This window comes from Pristiophorus japonicus, chromosome 8, assembly GCF_044704955.1.
Source record: "Pristiophorus japonicus isolate sPriJap1 chromosome 8, sPriJap1.hap1, whole genome shotgun sequence".
Lineage (NCBI taxonomy): Eukaryota > Metazoa > Chordata > Chondrichthyes > Pristiophoridae > Pristiophorus > Pristiophorus japonicus.
In genome coordinates, this window is record NC_091984.1 from 115,743,910 (window position 1) to 115,765,450 (window position 21,541).

The 21,541-nt window shown below is 43.4% G+C and overlaps 1 protein-coding gene across 1 annotated transcript in view; it reads left to right on the forward strand.

The window, feature by feature from the left end:
* Positions 1 to 19,219, forward strand: part of uchl5 (ubiquitin carboxyl-terminal hydrolase L5) — a 36,831-nt gene extending 17,612 nt beyond the window's left edge. The window contains exons 8-11 of the mRNA XM_070888257.1: positions 2,050 to 2,095; positions 9,411 to 9,524; positions 16,907 to 17,005; positions 18,795 to 19,219. Of these exons, the coding sequence (XP_070744358.1) occupies positions 2,050 to 2,095; positions 9,411 to 9,524; positions 16,907 to 17,005; positions 18,795 to 18,839 (304 nt within the window). The 3' untranslated portion in view covers positions 18,840 to 19,219. The remainder of the gene's footprint in view (positions 1 to 2,049; positions 2,096 to 9,410; positions 9,525 to 16,906; positions 17,006 to 18,794) is intronic.
* The last annotated feature ends 2,322 nt before the right edge of the window (positions 19,220 to 21,541 follow it).

Below are 21,541 nucleotides of genomic sequence, written 5' to 3' on the forward strand. Positions count from 1 at the left end.
CCCCCTCTCCTCTCTTTCCCCCCCTCCTCTCTTTCCCCCCCCTCTCCTCTCTTTCCCCCCCTCTCCTCTCTTTCCCCCCCTTCCCCCCTCTCCTCTCTTTCCCCCCCTCTCCTCTCTTTCCCCCCCCTCTCCTCTCTTTCCCCCCCTCTCCTCTCTTTCCCCCCCTCTCCTCTCTTTCCCCCCCTCTCCTCTCTTTCCCCCCCTCTCCTCTCTTTCCCCCCTCTCCTCTCTTTCCCCCCCTCTCCTCTCTTTCCCCCCCTCTCCTCTCTTTCCCCCCCTCTCCTCTCTTCCCCCCCTCTCCTCTCTTTCCCCCCCTCTCCTCTCTTTCCCCCCCTCTCCTCTCTTTCCCCCCCTCTCCTCTCTTTCCCCCCCCTCTCCTCTCTTTCCCCCCCCTCTCCTCTCTTTCCCCCCCCCTCTCCTCTCTTTCCCCCCCCTCTCCTCTCTTTCCCCCCCCTCTCCTCCTCTCTTTCCCCCCCTCTCCTCTCTTTCCCCCCCCTCTCCTCTCTTTTCCCCCCCTCTCCTCTCTTTCCCCCCCCTCTCCTCTCTCTCCCCCCCCTCTCCTCTCTTTCCCCCCCTCTCCTCTCTTTTCCCCCCCTCTCCTCTCTTTTCCCCCCCCTCTCCTCTCTTTTCCCCCCCTCTCCTCTCTTTTCCCCCCCTCTCCTCTCTTTTCCCCCCCTCTCCTCTCTTTCCCCCCCTCTCCTCTCTTTCCCCCCCCTCTCCTCTCTTTCCCCCCCCTCTCCTCTCTTTCCCCCCCCTCTCCTCTCTTTCCCCCCCTCTCCTCTCTTTCCCCCCCCTCTCCTCTCTTTTCCCCCCCTCTCCTCTCTTTTCCCCCCCTCTCCTCTCTTTTCCCCCCCTCTCCTCTCTTTTCCCCCCCTCTCCTCTCTTTCCCCCCCTCTCCTCTCTTTCCCCCCCTCTCCTCTCTTTCCCCCCCTCTCCTCTCTTTCCCCCCCTCTCCTCTCTTCCCCCCCCCCCTCTCCTCTCTTCCCCTGCTCAGCGGCACGAACGGCTGCAGAATTCTCCCTGGCTGAAGCACTTTCACACAGGTAGGAAGATGGTTTATTTAATCTTTTCTTGGCTTATAAATGGTTATTCAGGTTGGATTTATTTGTATAATATTTGTAGAAGTATAAATAAGGATTTATTGTCGAATTTAATGAGTTCCCTTCCCCCCCACCTTGTTCTGGACGCCTAATTTGTAACCTGCGCCTGATTTTTTAATGTGTAGAACAGGTTTTTTCAGTTCTACAAAAATCTTCACTGGCTCCATTCTACTTTAGTTTGGAGTACATTTTCACTGTGGAAACTTTCAAATCAGGCGTCAGTGGCCGGACACGCCCCCTTTTGAAGAAAAAATTCTGTTCTAAACTAGAACTGTTCTACCCGACTAGAACTGCAGAAAAAAAAATGTGGAGAATTGCGATTTCTAAAATAGTCCGTTCTCCACCAGTTGCTCCTAAAAATCAGGCACGAATCATGTGGAAACTTGGGCCCCATATACCTGCCTTTGTCCCCTATCCCTTAATACCGTTGATCATGAGATTATTTTTCTTAACCATGTCCCCTATCCCTTAATACCTTTGATCATGAGATTATTTTTCTTAACCACAGTATAAGGTTAGCATTGTGGTTGACAAAATGCTAATGTGTAGCAGTTTTTCTGGTCACCTATTGAACCAGTCACAAATGTTTGTCAGTGAGCTTGTGTATAGGCATCACAATATTCAATTATCGGTGAGCTTACTGTCAAGCCTTCACAATATTCAATCAATGCTTGAAGGAAAATGATTGGGCTATGTTCTAAAGAATTTCAAAATTGCAACAAAATGTCAAATTAAGATCTGTAGGTTGTAACAATAGTAAACTACGTTCATGGCATTGTATCAGCCACATTTCACTTGCCATAATCAACATACTTCCCACAAAGTGTACCTAAAAGTGAATGCAAAAATCAACATGACTTGGTAGCGAAGAAAACCTACTAGCGATTTGTGTAGTATTACCTACTTAGCAATAACAATATATACCTTGAGTCCTTGACTTGTCTTTCAGTAACCGGTTGTCTAGGCAACCAATGATGCCATTCCTCTCCTGTGAGGTGAGAGCTCTTGGTCAGGTAATGTGCTTTTAATTAAGTCAAAAGGCAATTGGTCAGCAATCCTGGGCATCTCTGGCTCCCTTTTACTGGGTCAGATTTTACTCCAGTCACCAGTTGTAGATCCTATTAATCTGCCTTTTGAAAGTTTTGTTTAAAAATGCCACTTATTGCCTTGTGTTTTGAGTTTTCCTTATTTTTCTCATTTTATTTCTTGAATTTTTCAGATATCTTTCTGAATCCTAGTTTGCTATCTTTAGTCTTCATGATCTTTTTCACTGATTTTCTTTCTGTTTGCATTCTAATGCTTGCCTTTGCTTTCACCTGTTACTTTGTTTCCTGCTTCTGCATTAATTTGTTGCCTTTCTATTGGCAACAGACTTTCTGTCTTCAGTTATTGCTACAACTTGAGGAAATTGCATTTCTCAGGCAAGGATAAGGGACTGAATCAGTGGTTAATTTGCTAAATACTTATAGAATCATACAGCACAGAAAGATGCCATTTGGCCCATCGTGCCAGTGCTGGCCCTTTGAATGAGCTATCCCATTAGTCCTTCTGTCCTGTTCTTTTATTTATCCAATTCCCTTTTGAAGTTAGGATTGAATCTGCTTCCACCACCCTTTCAGGCAGTGCATTCCGATCAGAACAACTCATGTAAAACTATCTCTCCTCTGGTGCTTTTGCCAGTTAACTTAAATCTGTGTCCTCAGTTATCGACCCTCTTGTTTGTGGAAACAGTTTCTGCTTATTTACTCTTATTCAAACCCCATATAATTTTGAACACCTCTATTAAACATTGCTTTAATCTTCCCTGCTCTAGAAAGAACAATTGCAACTTCTCTAGGTTCTCCACATAACACAAGTTCGTCTCTGATATAATTCTGATAAATCTCCCCTGCACCCTTTCCAAGGCCTTGACCTCCTTCCTAAAGTGTGGTGCCCAGAATGGGATACATTGCTGCAGCTGGGACCTAATGTGATTTAGAAAGGTTTAGCATAATTTTCTTGCTTTTGTACTCTTAAGGATCTGTTTATAAAGCCATGGATCCCGTATGCATTTTAGCAGTTTTATCAACTTACCCTGCCACCATCAAAGATTTGTGTACATGCACCCCCAATTCTCTGTTACTGCCCCCCCTTTAAAATTGAACAATTTAGTTCATACTGCCTTTCCTCATTCTTCCTCCCAAAATGCATCACTTCAGCCATCTCTGCATTAATTTTCATCTGACATGTTTCAATAGTGTGTCTATGTCTCTTTAAAGTCCGGTACAGGGACTATCCTTCTCACTGTTTACTATGTTTACACAGTGTCAGCTATGGCTCAGTGGATAGCACTCTCGCCTCTGAGTCCAGGGACTTGAGCACAAAAATCTAGGCTGACACTGTTGGAGGTGCCGTCTTTTGGATGAGATGTTAAACCGAGGCCCTGTCTGCTCTCTTTCTGTAGTGGACATAAAAGATTCCATGGCACTATTTTGAATAAGAGCAGGGGAATTATCCCCGGTGTCCTGGCCAATATTTATCCCTCAATCAGCATAATAAAAACAGATTATCTGGTCATTATCACATTGCTGTTTGTGGGAGCTTGCTCGTGCGCAAATTGGCTGCCGCATTTCCTACATTACAACAGTGACTACACTCCAAAAATACTTCACTGGCTGTAAAGCACTTTGAGATGTCCAGTGGTTGTGAAAGGCACTATATAAATCCAAGTCTTTCTTTTACTACATTTCTAAGTTCTCAAACAATCTTCCAAGAGTCTAGAAGAACCTTGTGACTTGTAGTAAACATCTTGATGATTATTGTAGTTCTGTCATTGTCTGGCTTTGGACTTTTCTGCACATCTAGTAGCCTTTTCTCATCTCTTCATGGTTATGAGAGCTTTGTCTTTCTCTGGATATCCAACTTGCAGGATTTAATTTAATGTGCAGCCTATGGAGATGCTACAACCATTCACTATTGATGGTTGTTGTTGGCTAAATTAAACCATAATGTTAAGTGATTTCTGGTCTAACTCCTAATTTACTTGTGGCGTTTCTGAACAGCTGTTTTGACTTATAATAAATGAGTAGAATATTTTGCATCTAAATGGTATAAAAGAAATATGCACTATGAGTAATGTAACTGTTGGATTGTTGGCAAGTGGAACTTCTCGGTTGTATCTTCTTCAGTTGGGTGTAGTTTTGAAGCAACTTTATTATGCTGTGGAACTGGGTAAAAGTTGCAGTGCACAATCTTGCACTAGAATTTGTATGCCATATTTAATTATGTTGATCGAGAACTTAAAACATTGTTGCCTACATTGAAGACTTCTCCTTAAATGTTGGCATTACTCAAAGTTTCTCCAATTTCTTACCAGGTTCCTGTTCTCTAGATGATAAATGAGAAATACTGAGATTATAAGGTTATGTTCCGTATCCCAGTTTTGTATTTTAAAAGTTAAAACTTTGCAATGTATTCAAGTTCAGAAAGTCTCACTTTGTGCAGTCAAGACCTTTTTGTTCAAGACCGTAATCTTTTAGTTCCCCAACTACTTGTACTCTAAATCAGCGTTGCTAATGCTGACGGCACAATTCATTGGTTCAGATTCCTTGGATCAAGCCTTTTATGGCCATGTAGTTTACAGGAGATTTGGGACTGAGTGTGGATAAACCCCTTTCACATTGTTTTCCCTGTGGCTTGGTTGGTAAAAGCTGCGACTGAGCCAAACAGACCAGAGGGTCCCTGGTTCAATTCCTGGTCTGTGCTTAAGCTGATTTCAGCTTGGATGGCAGCTGGTGTATCATAGTTAGCCACAGGGAAAAACCAGACACGGCACATCAGGTGAAGACAGCATCGGATTCTGCTGTGATGATTCCCATGGAGAATATCTTGCTGACGCTCATTGTCTGGGCTTAACCATGAAGAATGGCCATTTGAGTGAAGGACTGGAAGAAACCCATTGAATCCAGATCCTCAGAAGAGGAGAAAATGAGAAACTGGCCAATTCTAACACCTCAATTGCTGCTCTGGCTGATACCAGTTAATTCTGGACAGATCACAAATTTTATGGGATCTACTGAGTGGTCCCTTTGCCAACTAGCTGATCAACATTCTTGAGGACCATTTTCACCATAGTCTGCTGCTTAAGCCATATGGGTAAAACTCATTGTCAAGGTATGTTGTCACTTCGGGCTTATTATCTCTTGCTGATTAATTTTCAATCCTCTTAACAGGAATGCAGCATGAAATTTCTCCTGGAACTCAGCCCAACTGGCTGTTAAGTAAGTTTTCAACAGTATTTAGCACATTTCGGAGGACGAGGAGAATTTAGTTCCTAAATTATGTAAGACAAAGTGAACTTTGCACTGGGGGGGGGCGGGGTGGTTACTTAATGGGATCTTGGTCATCCTTTGGGCCTCCGTACATTGGAAACATAAACTTAACCAGTGGCTTCCCTTCTGTCTCTGATATTACCAGGGAAGGTGATGTTGAGTTTGGTCATCTTCTGTGGACTGCTGGGTGCCACTGGTTCCTTCTCAAGTTTATGGGTAAACTCTGGTGTTGATTTATTTGGTAGTTGGTTCCCCACTTCCTGACAGTTGAAAAGCTACTGACTAGCTCGATGGGATTGCTGCTCAACTATACCTTACTGGTTTTCTGTTTCTCTTGATTGCCTACAACTTAAAGCTTTTGAGTCTTTCCTTCTAATCTCCCAATTTCTGCGCCATTTAATTCCCTTTTGACATGGAGTTTCATAACATTTAGTAGGTTAGCTATCGCATTTGTAACTACTACATGGGTTTACTATATCTTCAGCTTCGTCATCCTTAATTGTTCAACTGTTTCCTGTAAAGTCTGGTCCTGATTAGGTCGAATTCAGATTGCTCCATTTACTTGATGGCCACCTTATCGAAATGTCCATCTTTGCAATGAAGCTTTATTTGAGTCTCTCCAAATTGATTATGAAATTCTTGACATTCATCAATTTTTTTTCCATATCTCGGTTCATAGAATGGTTGCAGCATAGAAGGAGGCAATTCGCCCCGTCGAACCCATGCTGGCTCTCTGCAAGAGCACCTCAGTTAATCCCACTCCCCCACCCTTTCACCGTAGCCCTTGCAATTCTTTTTCCTTCAGGTAATTATCCAATTCCCTTTTGAAAGCCGTGATTGAATCTGCCTCTACCACCCTTTCAGGCAGTGCATTCCAGATCCTAACCACTCGCTGCGTAAAAAGGCTTTTTATCCATCGCCTTTGGATCTTCTGCCAATCATCTTAAATCGGTTCTCAATCCTTCCACCAATGGGAACAGTTTCTCTCTATCTACTCTGTCCAGACCACTCAAAATTTTGAACACCTATTAAATCTCCTTTCGACCTTCTCTGCCGAAGGAGAACAACCCCAGCTTCTCCAGTCTGTCCACGTAACTGAAGTCCCTCATCCCTGGAACCATTCTGGTAAATCTTTTCTGTACCCTCTCTAAAGCCTTCACATCCTTCCTGAAGTGTGGTGCCCAGAATTGGATACAATGCTCTAGTTGAGGCCGAACCAGTGTTTTATAAAAGTTCATCATAACTCCTTTGCTTTTGTACTCTATGCCTCTATTTATGAAACTCAGGATCCCATAAGTTTTATTAACCGCTTTCTCAACCTGCCCTGTCATCGTCAACGATTTGTGCACATATATCCTCAGGTCTCTCTATTCATGCACCTCCTTTTAGAATTGTACCCTTTAGTTTATTTGGCTCTCCTCGTTCTTCCTACCAAAATGTATCACTTCGCACTTTTCTGCATTAAATTTCATCTGCCACATGTCCACCAATTTCACCCACCTGTCTGTCTTCTTGAAGTGTATCACTTTCGTTCTCACTGTTCACTATACTTCCAAGTTTTGTGTCTGCAGACTTTTAAATTGTGCACTGTACACCCAAGTTTAAGTCATTAATATATATTAAGAAAAGCAGTGGCCTGGGAAACACCACTGTATACCTTCCTGCAGTCCAAAAAACAACTGTTCACCACTACTGTTTCCTGTCACTTAGCCAGTTTTATATCCATGCTGCCACTGTCCCTTTAATTCCTTGGACTTCAACCTTGCTGGCAAGCCTATTATGTGGCACTTTGTCGAACACCTTTTGGAAATCCATGTACACCACATCAACCGCATTGCCCTCAACAACCCCCTCTCTCTTACCTCATCAAAAAACTCTTATTATCGCGTTAGTTAAACACAATTTGCCTGTAATAAATCCATGCTGGCTTTCCTTTATTAATCCATACTTGTCCAAGTGACAATTTTGTCCCGGATTATTGTTTCTAAAAGCTTCCCCACTACCGAGGTCAAACTGACTGGCCTGTAGTTGCTGGGTTTATCTTTGCACCCTTTTTTGAAAAAGGGTGTAACATTTGCAATTCTACAGTCCTCTGGTTAGTTTTCCCCTGGGTTCCTTTTGGTTTTGCTTCAAAAGCTGCTTGAAGTTTCCACTGACTTTCAGCGTTGTCCCTTTCAATACTTGTTTTGATATATTTTATATACTCACATGTAAAGCAATGTACCCTCTCCCCCTTCCCCAGACTTCCATCCAAAAAAATCAGGACTCTCTTCTTATAAGGCATTGATAACATTACAAAGGTTCTGCCCACAAAATTCTCATCTTCCTATTGACTGGCATCCATGAATGAATTTTCTTTCTGTTTCTCATTTCAATCAGTAAGTCCCTACCCACTGCTGATTTTACATCTTCTCTCCCTGTAACTACTCTGCTGGGCTGTCTCCGATTTTAAGTGAGCAGTGGGAGCTTGGACTGAAGTTGGGAGGGAAAGTTGCCAGTTCGATATCCTGTTCCTGGAATAGCAGAATGAAGCAACAACTGACCATGCACTGATGCAGTGTGCAGTTTGGTCAATGGTATTCGGTGAAATTGTTTCACGGAGTGAAACTGGCACAGAGGGAATGCTCAGGGAGGACATGATCCATGTATAAAATGAGTCCACAACTTTAAACCCCAAACAGAAGCATACATTTCAATTCTAATGCATGACTGTATCCAGTAATGCTTAGTGAAGGCAACCTTTGAACATTGTTTCAAAACCTGTGGTCTGCCTTTAGGTGCCAGGGTTGCCTAAGCAACCAATGAAATCGTGTTGTACCATAATATGCATCGCTCAACTTTCTGAATAACTTGGTCCATTAACTCGGGCTAAAACTATCTTATGGTCCAAAGAGTAGATATTATTTAAACTTCCATGTGTTTCCAGTTCCCCTTCGTTCCATTGGTGTCGAACATGGTCATGGGCTGAGAGTCTTACCGTTTTGGCTTCTGTTACACTTTGTGTTTTATTCTTCAGGGTTGCGGTCATCTTTGTGCTGTGCCTTTGGGACTTCCGTCTACTTTGTGACTACTAGAGCCTTTTTTGTTTTCTATTTTTCTTCCAATTTGTGTGTTTATAAAATAAATTTTACCTTGTCCTTTTTTTGTGTTGGACTCGTTCCACCTTCTTTCCTTTGGTGATGCACCTTATTTTCTTCCCATTTCACTTGTTTTCATTGCCACATATTATGCTCTGTGGTTTTAAGCTCTTACTACCAACTGAAAGTGTGTAAGAGCAACCCACGGTCATTTTCCTTTCCTCCTTTTGACCTGTGCCTCTTCAGAACGGGTTAACCATGTATTGTGTGAGTAATCTTGGGACTAAATCTGCATCTTGGTGCTCTGCACTGGTACTTTACCTAGCCACTTGTGTCTATTTCTGCTTCTAGTTTGTTTCATTTTCTGTATCTCTTTCACTTTGTTTCATCAATCCCTACTTTACGTTAACTTTTAAGTTATTTCTCTTCAGTCTCTTCTGCCCTCTTTGTCGCAACAGTTTTACAGCAAATTGAAGCTTGGATTTTCTAGCATTCCCCGGCCCAGCTCCCCCACACAGGCTGTTACTGATAATTCAGTTATTTTTGTGCTTAAAATTAAATTGAATTATCCAATAATCTGAATTAAATAATGTAAATACACAGCTAAGTGGAATTTAGTCCTATAAAAGTATTTGAATTATTAGATACTTTGAAGTAAAAGGAGTCGACTGTACTCTATTTATAAAGGCACTTTCACAGATCCTGAGGGCTACAGGTAGGCAGCCACTATTTGCTCCTTTTATTGTTTAACTTTTCATGATTTTAATTTACTTTCAAATTTCTTTGTACTCCTTATCTGAAAAACATAGAAAATTATATACATAAGAAATCATTTAAGATTTTAAAATGGTTGTGTATTTGGAAGCTTAAAAGTAGATTGGGTACTGAAAAGGTTCTTTCTATCCTATGTTTTCTCTGTGCAGGAAGAACCCATGGATACAGATCAGAGCAACAGTATCATAAACTCTATTCAGTCAGAAGTAGCTAAATATCAGATGCTGATTGAAGAAGAAAATCAGAAATTAAAACGGTATAAGGTGGGTTTTACCAAAACTGGATCAAAATATGGCTATTGACTGTTGTATAGCGTAGTAGCATCACTCAGTATTTGAACAGTTTTAGCATGTATTGATGAGAGGAAAATAAAACCATAAGGTTAGGAAAACCAGGCACAATTTGGTAGGAAAAAAGCATACAATGAAAGTACTATGTACATGGGTACATTTCAATCAGACTTATGATTACAAAGAAAAGCATATTTGTTGTTTGGACATTAATGAACTTCAGCAATACTGTAGTGCTGAAAACCCACTAATTTAACAGCCTGAGCTTTCTGCTGTTGTGCTGAAGTTAAACTGGAAGTTAAATGGGGCCACATGGCAACAAAATAGGCATTTTTGGATTTCTGACCTCTGGTCCCTCACTCGGGTGATGAGCCCACCTGCTAATGGTTGTGTGGATGAGAGTGGACCCCCTGCATCCTAACCATTTCACTCACCAGGACTTTTGCTCGCCCTTGCCGTTTAGGATGTCAAACAGAAGCCAAAATAGGCATCCCTTGTTGCTAAGCTGTAGTGAATGATGGAGGATAACACTGCAGGCTATAACTTGAGTTTTATGAATATATGAACTCTGGTTTTTGAGTAATTCATTTTTTGGTATTACTGGGTACTGCACTGTGGTCTGGAGAATATTTTCTCCTTTCCACTTTAATGAAGCAAGTTTCCCCTGTTTTATTGTTCACCCACTCACCCACCCACGCCACAACAGCTGCCTATCATCCATTCAAGTATGTGTTTCCCCTATTCTTAGCTGCAGTGCAGAATGAAGGAGTGCAGGTTCAGAGGGATAGAGCTAGGAATCAACAACTCAGGTGGGTGTGTATGCTTCCCATCTGCCTACCTCCCTCCTTTTGGACACGCAGAAGTTGTTTCATAAACTTCTAAGGGAAGCAATGTTTGAAGAGCTTCCGGTTCCCCAGAGGAACTGCTGAGGATATTTGTAAAATGCTGACTGCAGATCAGAGTCCAATCTCTAGAAACTCCATTACTCCTCTCTAAATTGAATGTGTCCCACTTAGCACTGCAGAGATGTATAAGGGACGTAACTGATGAGCTATTTGAAAGAGCCTCAAATTGCATGAAGGTGCCAGAGGAGAATCAGATTCTCCAGGAAAGCTGGCTTTCTCATAGTACATGGGGCCATTGATGGACCCCCTCATAGTGATGAAAGCTCCTTTTGTGAATGCTACTTCATAAATAAATAGAAAGAGATTCTACTGTTTCAATGTTGAACTTATCTGTGCCCACCAGCACTGTGTAATATATGTGAATGCCTGCTGCTCAGGGAGCTGCTATGATGTGTTTCTTCTAAGGCAGTTGAGAGTGCCCACTATATTTCAGGGAAAATCATTACATCTGGTTGGCTTTTGGGGGACCAAGGTATCCACTCCAGCCACTCCTGATGACACCTCGGTTTTCCCAGAGGTGATGCAAAGGAAAATTACAATGAGGTTCATTCTTTGACTAGAGTGATATAATAGCACATACCATTGGCATCCTGAAATCGTGCTTCAGCAGCCTAGACTGGTCCAGGGGAACTTCACAATACTCTCCTAGATTTTCTGGGATTGTTTTGGTGTACTGCATGCCTCATAATCTCTCACTGGCAAGAGCAATAGGTAAACAAGGAGCTTCAGGAAGAAATCGCGATGCAAGAATCCAGGGAACTAATTACATCATATCTGATGGTAATCGAGATGATGACCAACCTCTTCCAGCTGCAAGAAGCATTTGAAGCAATTTAATGAGGGATTGCTTTAACTAAATACGACGTATGACATTGTCAATTTAATGACATTCTGACAGCCCTCCAGGAACTAAAAACTAAATACCTGTCTGACTGAATTCAGTCAGATCAGACCCACGTCTACATTACCCACTGTTCCAACAGCCTACTGTTGATATGGACATCCTATTACAGCCTTACAATTTAAATGTCCAAAAATCATTCAATTATTAATAGAAAAAATCCAGCCTCCCAAGTGTGTACCTCATTTGCTTCTTAAGGAAATCTCTTCAGGGGCAGGGAGATGCTCACGGGTGTTCGGAGTCTGGAGAGAAAGTGGTACTGCTCGCTGGCTTGGCATCCTGCTCTCCATCAACCCACTGAAGTATGGAATAGCATTCGCAGTGATTTGAGAAGGATCAGTTAGGCCACAGCCTAGAACACTCTATTCCGTCACCAATCTATATAAGATCCCTGACAATAGCACCGTTTGCCCAAGGTTTCCAGAGCCTTCTCAACTTGCCTATTATAGCTATCCCAGACTGCTGGATTTCCACTTGTCCTTGCATTTGTGTATGCCTTTTCTTTTAGCTTAATACCGTCTCTTAGCTCATTTGTTGACCTTGTTTGCTTAACTGCATAAGTGACGCCTTTTACGGGTATGCATTGGTTTTGTATTGTAACAAATACCTCTTTGAATATTTTCCACTGATTGTCTGTAGGTTTACTCATTTACAGCTCAGTCCGGTTTACTTTAGTCAATTTATTTCAAAGTTTGCCTTACTTAAATTTAAAATCTTGGTTTGTAACTCTTGCTTCTCCCTCTCAAACCTCATATCAAATTCAATCATATTATGGTCACTTTGCAAGACGTTCCCTTACAGTTATCACTAACTCTAGTATGGCCTTATCTCTTGTATAGAAACAGAAAATGCTGGAAATACTCATCAGGTCAGCAGCATTTGTGTAGAGAGAAACAGTTCACGTTTCAGGTCGATGACTTTTGTCAGAATTAGAAAAAGTTAAGAGATGTAACAGATTTTAAGCAGGTGCAGAGGTAGGGGGAAGGTAGGAAAGAACAAAAGGGAAGGTCTGTGCTAAGGTGGAAGACAGAAGTGATTAATTGACAAAGGGGATGATAGTACGAAGCAATAGGAGATGGTAATGAGACAAGTAAAGAAACAAAAGATGGGTCTAGATGAAGTGTAAATAGGAATGGCAAAAACATTAACAGCTGCCATATGGAAAAAATAGCAGAGGTTATAGTCTGAAATTATTGAATTCTATGTTGAGTCCAGAAGGCTGTAAAGTGCCTAATCGAAAGATGAGGTTCTGTCCCTTGAGCTTATGGTGAGCTTCGATGGAACAGTGCAAGAGGCCGAGATCAGAGTGGGAGTGGAGCAGAGAATTAAAGTGACCATCGACCAGAAGCTCGGGGTCACGCTTACGGACTGGATGGATGTGTTCTGCAAAGTGGTCACCCAGTCTGCGTTTGGTCTCCCCAATGTAGAGGAGACTGCATCGTGAGCATCAAATACAGTATACTAAATTGCAAGAAGTACAAATAAATCACTGTTTCAACTAGAAGGAGTATTTGGGGTCCTGGACATTGGGAAGGGCAGGTATTTCAGCTCCTGTGATTGCATGGGAAGGTGCCGTGGGAATTGGAGGGGCTGTTGGGGGTGATTTGAGGATTGGACCAGGGAGTCTTGGAGGGAATGGTCCCTTCGGAATGCTGGGAGGGGAGGGGAAGATGCATTTGGTGGTGGTATCATGCTGGAGAGCGCGGAGGATGATCCATTGAATGTGGGGGCTTGTGGGCTGAAAAATGAGGACAAGGGGAACCCTGTTGTGGTTCTGGGAGGAAGGGGCGAGGGCAGAAGTGTGGGAAATAGAACGGACACGGTCGAGGGCCATGTCAACCACAGTAGAGGGGAATCCTCGGTTGAGGCAAAAGGAAGACATATCGGAAGCACTAGTGTGGAAGGTGACGTCATCAGAACAGATGGCGTCAGAGAAACTGAGAGAATGGAATAGTGTCCTTGCAGGAAGTGGGGCAGGAGGAATTGTGGTCCAGGTCGCGGTGGGAGTCAGTGTGCTTACAGTGGATGTTTGTCGATAGCCTATCCCCAGAAATGGTGACACAGAATCCGAGGAAGGGAAGAGTTGGAGATGGACCAGATGAGGGAAGGGTGGAAATTGGAAGCAAAGTGAATGGAATTTTCTAGTTCAGGACGAGAGCAGGAAACGGCACCGATAGTCATCAATGTACCGGGAAAAAGAGGTGAGGGAGGGGACCAAAGAATGTTCCACATATCCGACAGAGGCAGGTATAGCTAGGACCTATAGGGGGTTCCCATGGCAATTTGGAGGAAGTGAGTGGAGTTAAAGGAGAAGTTGTTCAATGTGAGGACAAGTTCAGCCAGGAGGAGGGTGGTGGTGCTGGATGGGGACTGGTTGGGCCTCTGTTCAAGGCCTTATCTCTTTCTTGTTCTAAAACATATACTGTTCCAGAAATCTGTCCCAAATATATTCAAGAAATTCATTGCTTGAGCTATTTTGTTTGTCCCATTCTAATTAAAATCAGCCATTATCACCTCATGGTTTCAGGTGCATGCTTCCCTGATCTCTGTATTTATATATTCTCCCACTACATCACTACTGTCAGGAGGTCTGGAGACAACTCCCACCAGAATCTTGTATCCTTTACTTTAGTTCTATCCATACTGGTTCACCCTTACTGATGTCCTTTCTTTCCACTGCTGCAATTGTTTTTTTTAATCAATATTGTTACCCCTCCTTTCCCAATTTTCTGGTCCTTTCTGAAGATCCTGTAGCCTGAAATATTCGGCTCCCAATTATACTCAGCTTGTAGCCAGGTCTCTAATGGCTACTATATCATATCCTTCAATCTCTGTAGACTCCTCCAGCCCTACAACTGTACATTAAAGCAGACCTCCGCTGCTCTGAGGTAATGGGAATCACATTAGAGTTTCAGATTGTGACCTCGAGCAGCTCCATACACTTATAACATGCAAACAGTTACAATTCATGTCTGTCTTGATCTTTGTGAAAAGGATGATTTCAAATGCTTTGTGCTCAAAGGAACAGGAGCATTCATCCCCTCTGGCCTGTACTGCCATTCTGTGAGATCATGGCTAACCTGTGACCTAATGCTATGTACAATATGCCAGGTATAATGCATACATTAGTGCTTATATGTCTCCAGGCCAAAGCATGTGCTGCCAAACCTTGTCCACCCTTGTCATTGCATTATAGGGTTGGAGGAGGTGGTACTAACTGCCAGTACACAGCAAAAGGGCCATTTCCCCCTTCCTCCAAATAAATTATCCCTACTTCTCCTATCTTCAGCCAACAGTACATCCAGCTTGCTCTCTACAAAATTGGCAGACCTTGATCCTTACTTCTGGCTGACCACCTTAGCCTGGGTAACATCTTGGTTATCTGTCCACAGATTTTAAATGTTGCTTCCAATCCCGAATTACTAACCGCCGCCCCCCCCCCCCGCGGAGCTGTTTCCAATGCCTGGTGGATCTCCAGGGTAAGTTCACCCATTGATGGGTAAATCGGCTGGTCCTGGAAAACACATTGGGCTGGGAGGAAAGGTCAAATTAAAATAACATCCCTTACCTTTGCCCCCTGCAACAATCTCCATACCCTTGCCACTGATTCGAACCCTCTCCCCGGATATCTCACCCATGAGCTGAGCTACCGACCCCATAGCCTCTCTCATCACAGAGATTGCCCATTTCCACTTCCATAACAATACTCACCTCTGTTCCTGCCTCAGCACATTGCTGCTAAAATCCTCACCCGTGCCTTTGTCACTTCTAGCCTTGACTATTCCAACACTCCCCCAGCCAGCCTCCCATCCTCCATGCTCTGTAAACTTGCTCTCTCAAAACTCTGCTGCCGAATCCTATCCCACAAGTCATTCTCAATCATCGCTCCTGACTTTATTGTCTTGCATTGGCTCCCAGTTCTCCGATACATCCATTCTAAAATTCTCATACTTGTTTTTATATCCCTTTATGAACTTGCGCCTCCTTATAAGAACATAAGAAATAGGAACAGGAGTGGGCCATACGGCCCCTCGAGCCTGCTCCGCCATTCAATAAGATCATGGACTCAGCTCCACTTCCCTGCCTATTCCCCATAACCCCTCATCCCCTTATCGTTTAAGAAACTGTCTATTTCTGTCTTAAATTTATTCAATGTCCCAGCTTCTGCAACTCTCTGAGGCAGCGAATTCCACAGATTTACAACCCTCAGAAGAAATTTCTCCTCATCTCTGTTTTAAATGGGCGGCCCCTTATTCTAAGATCATGTCCTTTAGTTCTAGTCTCCCCCATCAGTGGAAATATCCTCTCTGCATTGACCTTGTCAAGCCCCCTCATAATCTTATACATTTCGATAAGATCACCTCTCATTCTTCTGAATTCCAATGTGTAGAGGCCCAACCTACTCAACCATTCCTCAGAAGTCAACCCCCCATCCCCGGAATCAACCTAATGAACCTTCTCTGAACTGCCTCCAAAGCAAGTATATCCTTTTGTAAATATGGAAACCAAAACTGCACGCAGTATTCCAGGTGTGGCCTCACCAATACCTTGTATAGCTCTGTAAGACTTCCCTGCATTTATACACCATCCCCTTTGCAATAAAGATACTATTGGCCTTCCTGATCACTTGCTGTACCTGCATACTATTCGTTTGTGTTTCATGCACAAGTACCCCCAGGACTTTGCAATCTTTCTCCATTTAAATAATAACTTGCTCTTTGATTTTTTTCTGCCAAAGTGCATGACCTCACACTTGCCAACATTATACTCCATCTGCCAAGTTTTTGCCCACTCAGTTAGCCTGTCTATCCTTTTGCAGGTTTTTTGTGTCCTCCTCAATTTGCTTTTCCTCCCATCTTTGTATCGTCAGCAAACTTGGCTACGTTACACTCAAGTCCCTTCTTCCAAGTCATTAATATAGATTGTAAATAGTTGGGGTCCCGCACTGCTCCCTGCGGCACCCCACTAGTCACTGGTTGCCAACCAGAGAATGAACCATTCTCTGGTTGGCAACCAATAACTAGTGGGGTGCCACAGGGATCAGTGCTGGGACCCCAACTCTAGCCTACTCCAGTCCTACAACCCGCACCCTCAGACCTCTGTTCCTCTGACTCTGGCCTCTTGTGGGTCTCCCATCCCTGCGCCCACTATTGTCGGCCGTGCCTTCAACCCCCTAGGCCCCATGCTCTGGAAGGTTCTCCCTAAATTCCCCCATCACTCCACCTCCCTCTCCTTCTTTAAGATCCTCTTTAAAACCAAGCTTTTGGTTATCCCACCTAATACCAATTTCTTTGACTTATCATCTATTTGTGTCTGACTGTGCCTCTGTGAAGCACCTTGGAATGTTTGTCTATGTTTAAAAACTCAATACGAATGCAAGTTATTAATGCTGGACTTGATTCATGAATCTGAGATCCCCCAAAAATGTGGAATCAGCGAATAATGGCCAATTTGGCCAGTCTCCTGGGTGGCTGTGATGGACACGTTCCACTGTATGTTTGATATAATATAGTATATGAGCTAACTTTATTGCATTGGTCTTGTTTCAGATCGAAAACGTCAGAAGAAAGCACAACTACCTGCCCTTTATCATGGAACTGTTAAAGACTCTGGCAGAACACCAGCAGTTAATACCACTAGTAGAAAAGGCAAGTGTCTTGATTTCTTAGTAACTTAGTCACTCACTGAAAATAATGTTGATTTTCTTGGGACTGGAGACAAAGCAGCATGCTTCCAACTTGTCCAGTTTTATTGAAGTATTCATCTCAAATAAGTGAATAACTGAGGGCTTAGTGTCCAGGTATTGTGTTGGAGCTGTGAAAGAAGCTGTGCCTAATGGTGTAATGTGCCTCCCATTGCATGGCTGGGCATGAATTCCACACCTGTGATTCTCCACATAGTGGGTTCCTGGTTTGATGAGGGTTGTTTGGGGAAGTACAAAGCAACAACGAGCTACTCTTCCCTGACTGGGTGTTTTTTTTAAAAAAAAAAGGTCACCTGGACTACGCTTATGTCCTTCCAAGTGGTTCTTCAAAGACTGACTTAAGTGTAGATCTCCTATGCAATCTTAGTTTGGGAGTGGTGCATAGGTTTGGAGGAACCTTGGGAGGCAAGAGAAAAATGTAGGATTGAAAAAGAACACCTTTGTTAGCTGCAGAGTCTCTATCGTTGGCCAGATTCAATCTGTCGCCTGGTAAACTGGATCTGCATGTTTCTACCTTGGGACGCACAGCCCACTTTCCCAGTGCATTGTTACAGGTTTGGATTGGTCATAGCAACCCAACATTAGATAGCCATGGAGGCTGGAAGGCTGTCCTAAGAAAAAGGCACTGTGCACAGGGATAAGAGTTTATTTTTAAAAAAGGAACAAGTGTAGACAAACCCCCACCAAACACCACGATGGAGCAGATCAACGTATTCCATCTTGACGTGGAGTATAGTTTCCATCTGCCAGCAGCCTTGGCCATGTGACAGCAGGCCAAATTCATGAAGGTATGCATGTATGTGATATATATGTGTGTGATTTTAATACAGGTGCAGCGCCAAAATTCCGGAGTTCCAGAGTCCGGAATGTTCCAGAATCCGGACTCCGGACCGATTGGTGGCGGGGTTGTCCGAAATCCGTAAACTGTTCCGGAATCCGGACCTGCCGATCTCGGGGGCCCTGCTGCCGCCCAACCTTGGGCCTTGCCTCGCCTCCGCTTGCCTCGTCCCGCCCACCGCTGCTTTCCTTACCTCGGGGCCTCGCCGCTGGCCCGTCCGAACACCACCTCTGCGACGGGTCCTCGCCGCCGGCCCGTCCGAACACCACCTCTGCGACGGGTCCTCGCCGCCGGCCCGTCTGAACACCACCTCCGCGACGGGGCCGGCCTGCCTGCCCGAACACCTCTTCGGCGAGAACCCGCCCCCCTTCTGACGTTATGAAATCTGGAAATATCTGAACCTGGGCTCAGGTGTTTCCGGATTTGTGACGTCAGAAAGAAGATCGAAAGTCCGGAAAAGCCCGGAATCCGGAACAGCCTTGGTTCCAAGGGTTCCGGATTCTCGATGCTGCACATATACAACTTTTCAACAAATTTCAAAGTAACCTAAATGTAGGTTGCGATTGAGCTCATGGCTTGGAAAGTTTGCCGCTTGACCTGCCTGATGAGCATTGCTGGGGATTTCAAAGGGTGTGTGTAAGATGCAGTTTTGACAGCACAATCAAGAACTGCACTGGTGTGATTTCTTCATAGATACCAACAATGCCTCACATAAGTTCCCGATCTCAGGTCGGGAGATGTTTAAGAGTGGCAGATAATTGAGAGGATGGATCACTCCTGGTGCCCTTGTACACTTACTCTACTCAGTTATAGAATGCCATTGAATGTTGGGGGAAATAAAGTTAGGTACATCTTGCTGGATTCACCTGATAGAATAATGTGTTTATCATCACAGGCTAAAGAAAAACAGAATGCCAAGAAAGCTCAAGAAGCCAAGTGAGACTTCCCTCTGATACATTGTGACCATTTGCTGCTGATAATTCTGTTTTAAGAAGTGAACTCTGACCTATACCCAGTGGACTTTTCAGATACTGTTAACGAGTGCAAAGCACTCTCATTTGTAATTATACGTCTCGTACAAGTCTGTTAAATGTTCCCCATTTGCATCGCGTGCATGCATTATGTACCATTGAGAATACAAATGAGTTTTTTAATATATCTTTTTTTTTCCTCTTACAAACTGTTCAAAGTGCTGACGACACTTTACAACCCAGATTTCAAAAGGTTCAGTTTTCTCTGTCTCGTGTTGAGTAATGGAATTGACTAGGTGCATGACATGGTAATAAATGCTAAATAAAAATTATTATTTTGAAAAGAAAACGTTTCTCCTCTTCCCAGTGTGTTTTTTTTTCCTGAGTAAAAGCAGCTTAGTAATTTAAAAGCGAAATACTGCGGATGCTGGAACCTGAAATAAAAATGGAAAATGTTGGAAATCTCAGCGGGTCAGGCAGCATCTGTGGAGCGAGAAAAACAGAGTTAACGTTTCAGGTCAATAACCCTTCGTCAGAACTGGTGAATGTTCGAAAAGAACAGATTCTTAAGGAGGAGGGGGAAAAAAACAAAAGGGAAGGTCTGTGATAGGGTGGAAAACAGGAGAGATTAGAGAGACAAAAGGGATGATGGACTGAATTGAAATGGCCATGGCAAAAGTTAGAAAAAGGTTTGTCCAGATAGTGTGAATGGCGGAATAATTACCAGCTGCTATTGAAGACAGGATGAGTTGGGAGGGGAGGGTGGGGGGGGGGGGGGTGGTGAAGGGAGCCAAAAATAGGCAGAGGTTATTTAAAATCGTTGAACTCGAGGTCGAGTCCAGAAGGCTTTAAATGCCATGGTGATTGCAAGTTTGAGTTCAGTGAGTGCCCAAAACCCTGGAGAAAAACAGAAGTTTGATTATGGTGGTAGTAATTATTTGTTTCTTGTATTTTTTTTTAAGCATCATCAAGTTGTCATCCAACATTTTCAGGAATAGCAACCTGTTAAATAATGATCGCCGCGGGACATAACCAGCAATCTCTGTCCGGCAGTTAATGTACCTCGTTTACTGTGCACAGATGCGGACACTTTTTCTTCTGCAGGAGTGGGGGCAGGGACTGGATGTCAGAAATCTGGGATTTGGGCTGCGTTTGCTCTTTACTCGGTGGAATGGTGGTTGCGTTATTGAAAGAACAATTTAAAAACTGGTTGGAAACTAAAGTAAAATGGTGACATTTGCAATTGTTCTGCTCATTCTTCATTCCTGCTCATTTAGAATCTTTATCTAGCAGCCCAGTAAATTGAATTAAGAACGTTTAGCGCTGGCTGCTTTTGAATCAACTTGGTGGTTCTGTCTTTGCCATTTAAAATCCATCCCTGTGCAAGTTCAAGTCTGTGCATATGGACAAAATTAGGATTGAGTGATGCTTTATGATTTGTATGGGCTTAACTTGCCCCCACAAGAAAAAGTCTATAATCCCGTTTTAAATTTAAAAAAATCTATTTCCACTTTTCCCCACAAGTGTCTTTTTACCACGCAGCATTCTGTCTTGGAAGTGAGAGTATTACCTACTGAATGAAGGCTGAAAAATGCTATTTTTTTAAGTCACTGTGCACCCGATGAGACTTGCTCACAGTTATTGGGGTGCTTGCCTATTGCCATGAATCGGGATTGTTGTTCTTCAGCTGAGCACTAGGTGGCACTTGAGCAGTGCAGGTTGGAATCATAGAATCGTACAGTACAGAGAGACCATTCGACTCATTGTGCAGGTTAACTCGCCATCTGGTGAACCTTTTGCTTGCTCTGGGGAAAGTGTGCCTTGCCAGGTAATCAATTGGACTGTTACCTGGAGCACTCTATAGGAAACATGAGGAGAAACTGCATCTCAATGCTGTAGCATGGTATGTTTGGGCTGTGAGTGCGGTGGTTGCTATCGCTACAAATATGCTGGATTGACTACCATGGCATGTATATCTTTGAGTACAATATTTAATCAAAGGCCTAGCCACAGCTGTGAGTGGCCATTTCAGATCTATTACTTTATTTTAACAAAAAAAACTTTTGCAATGCTTCACAATCCTAACATAGTACAAAGGTTTACAGAGACAAAGTTAGTGACCTTTTTTGCGTCCCAGTGAAATAAGGAGAAGCTGGGTGCTGAGAAATTGTGCAGTTTCTTGGTTCAGGCATCCGGGAGGAGAAATTGCGACCCTCGTCTCGCCTGTTTTTCAGGCAAAAAAGACCAGTTTCACGGGGCTACATCCTGCACCCAAAGGGCACCTGGAATAGAAGTTGGTAGCTAATACATGATGCCTCATGATCTCTGAACACAATTAGGATTTGGCTTAAAATTGCTGCAGACAGCATTTACAAGAATACATTATTCAATTTTCAGAACCTAACAACAAGCAAAAGACTGCAGTTACACTATCGACTTCTATTTGCACATAATTGGCTTGGGCGATATTCAGAATCGACCATGAGGCTTCATGCAATATGCTGATGAATTGGGAACCTAACGCTCTTCTTGACCCCTCTTGGATATTTGCCAGCACTGCGCAAGTATGTGCCCCATAGCTTTTCCAGGGCCTTGCAGCAGCCGAGCCAGCGATCCCTAATGGGGGCTTCTCACGAGCAGCGCAATGGGCCTAAATCGGTGTGCTGGAAAC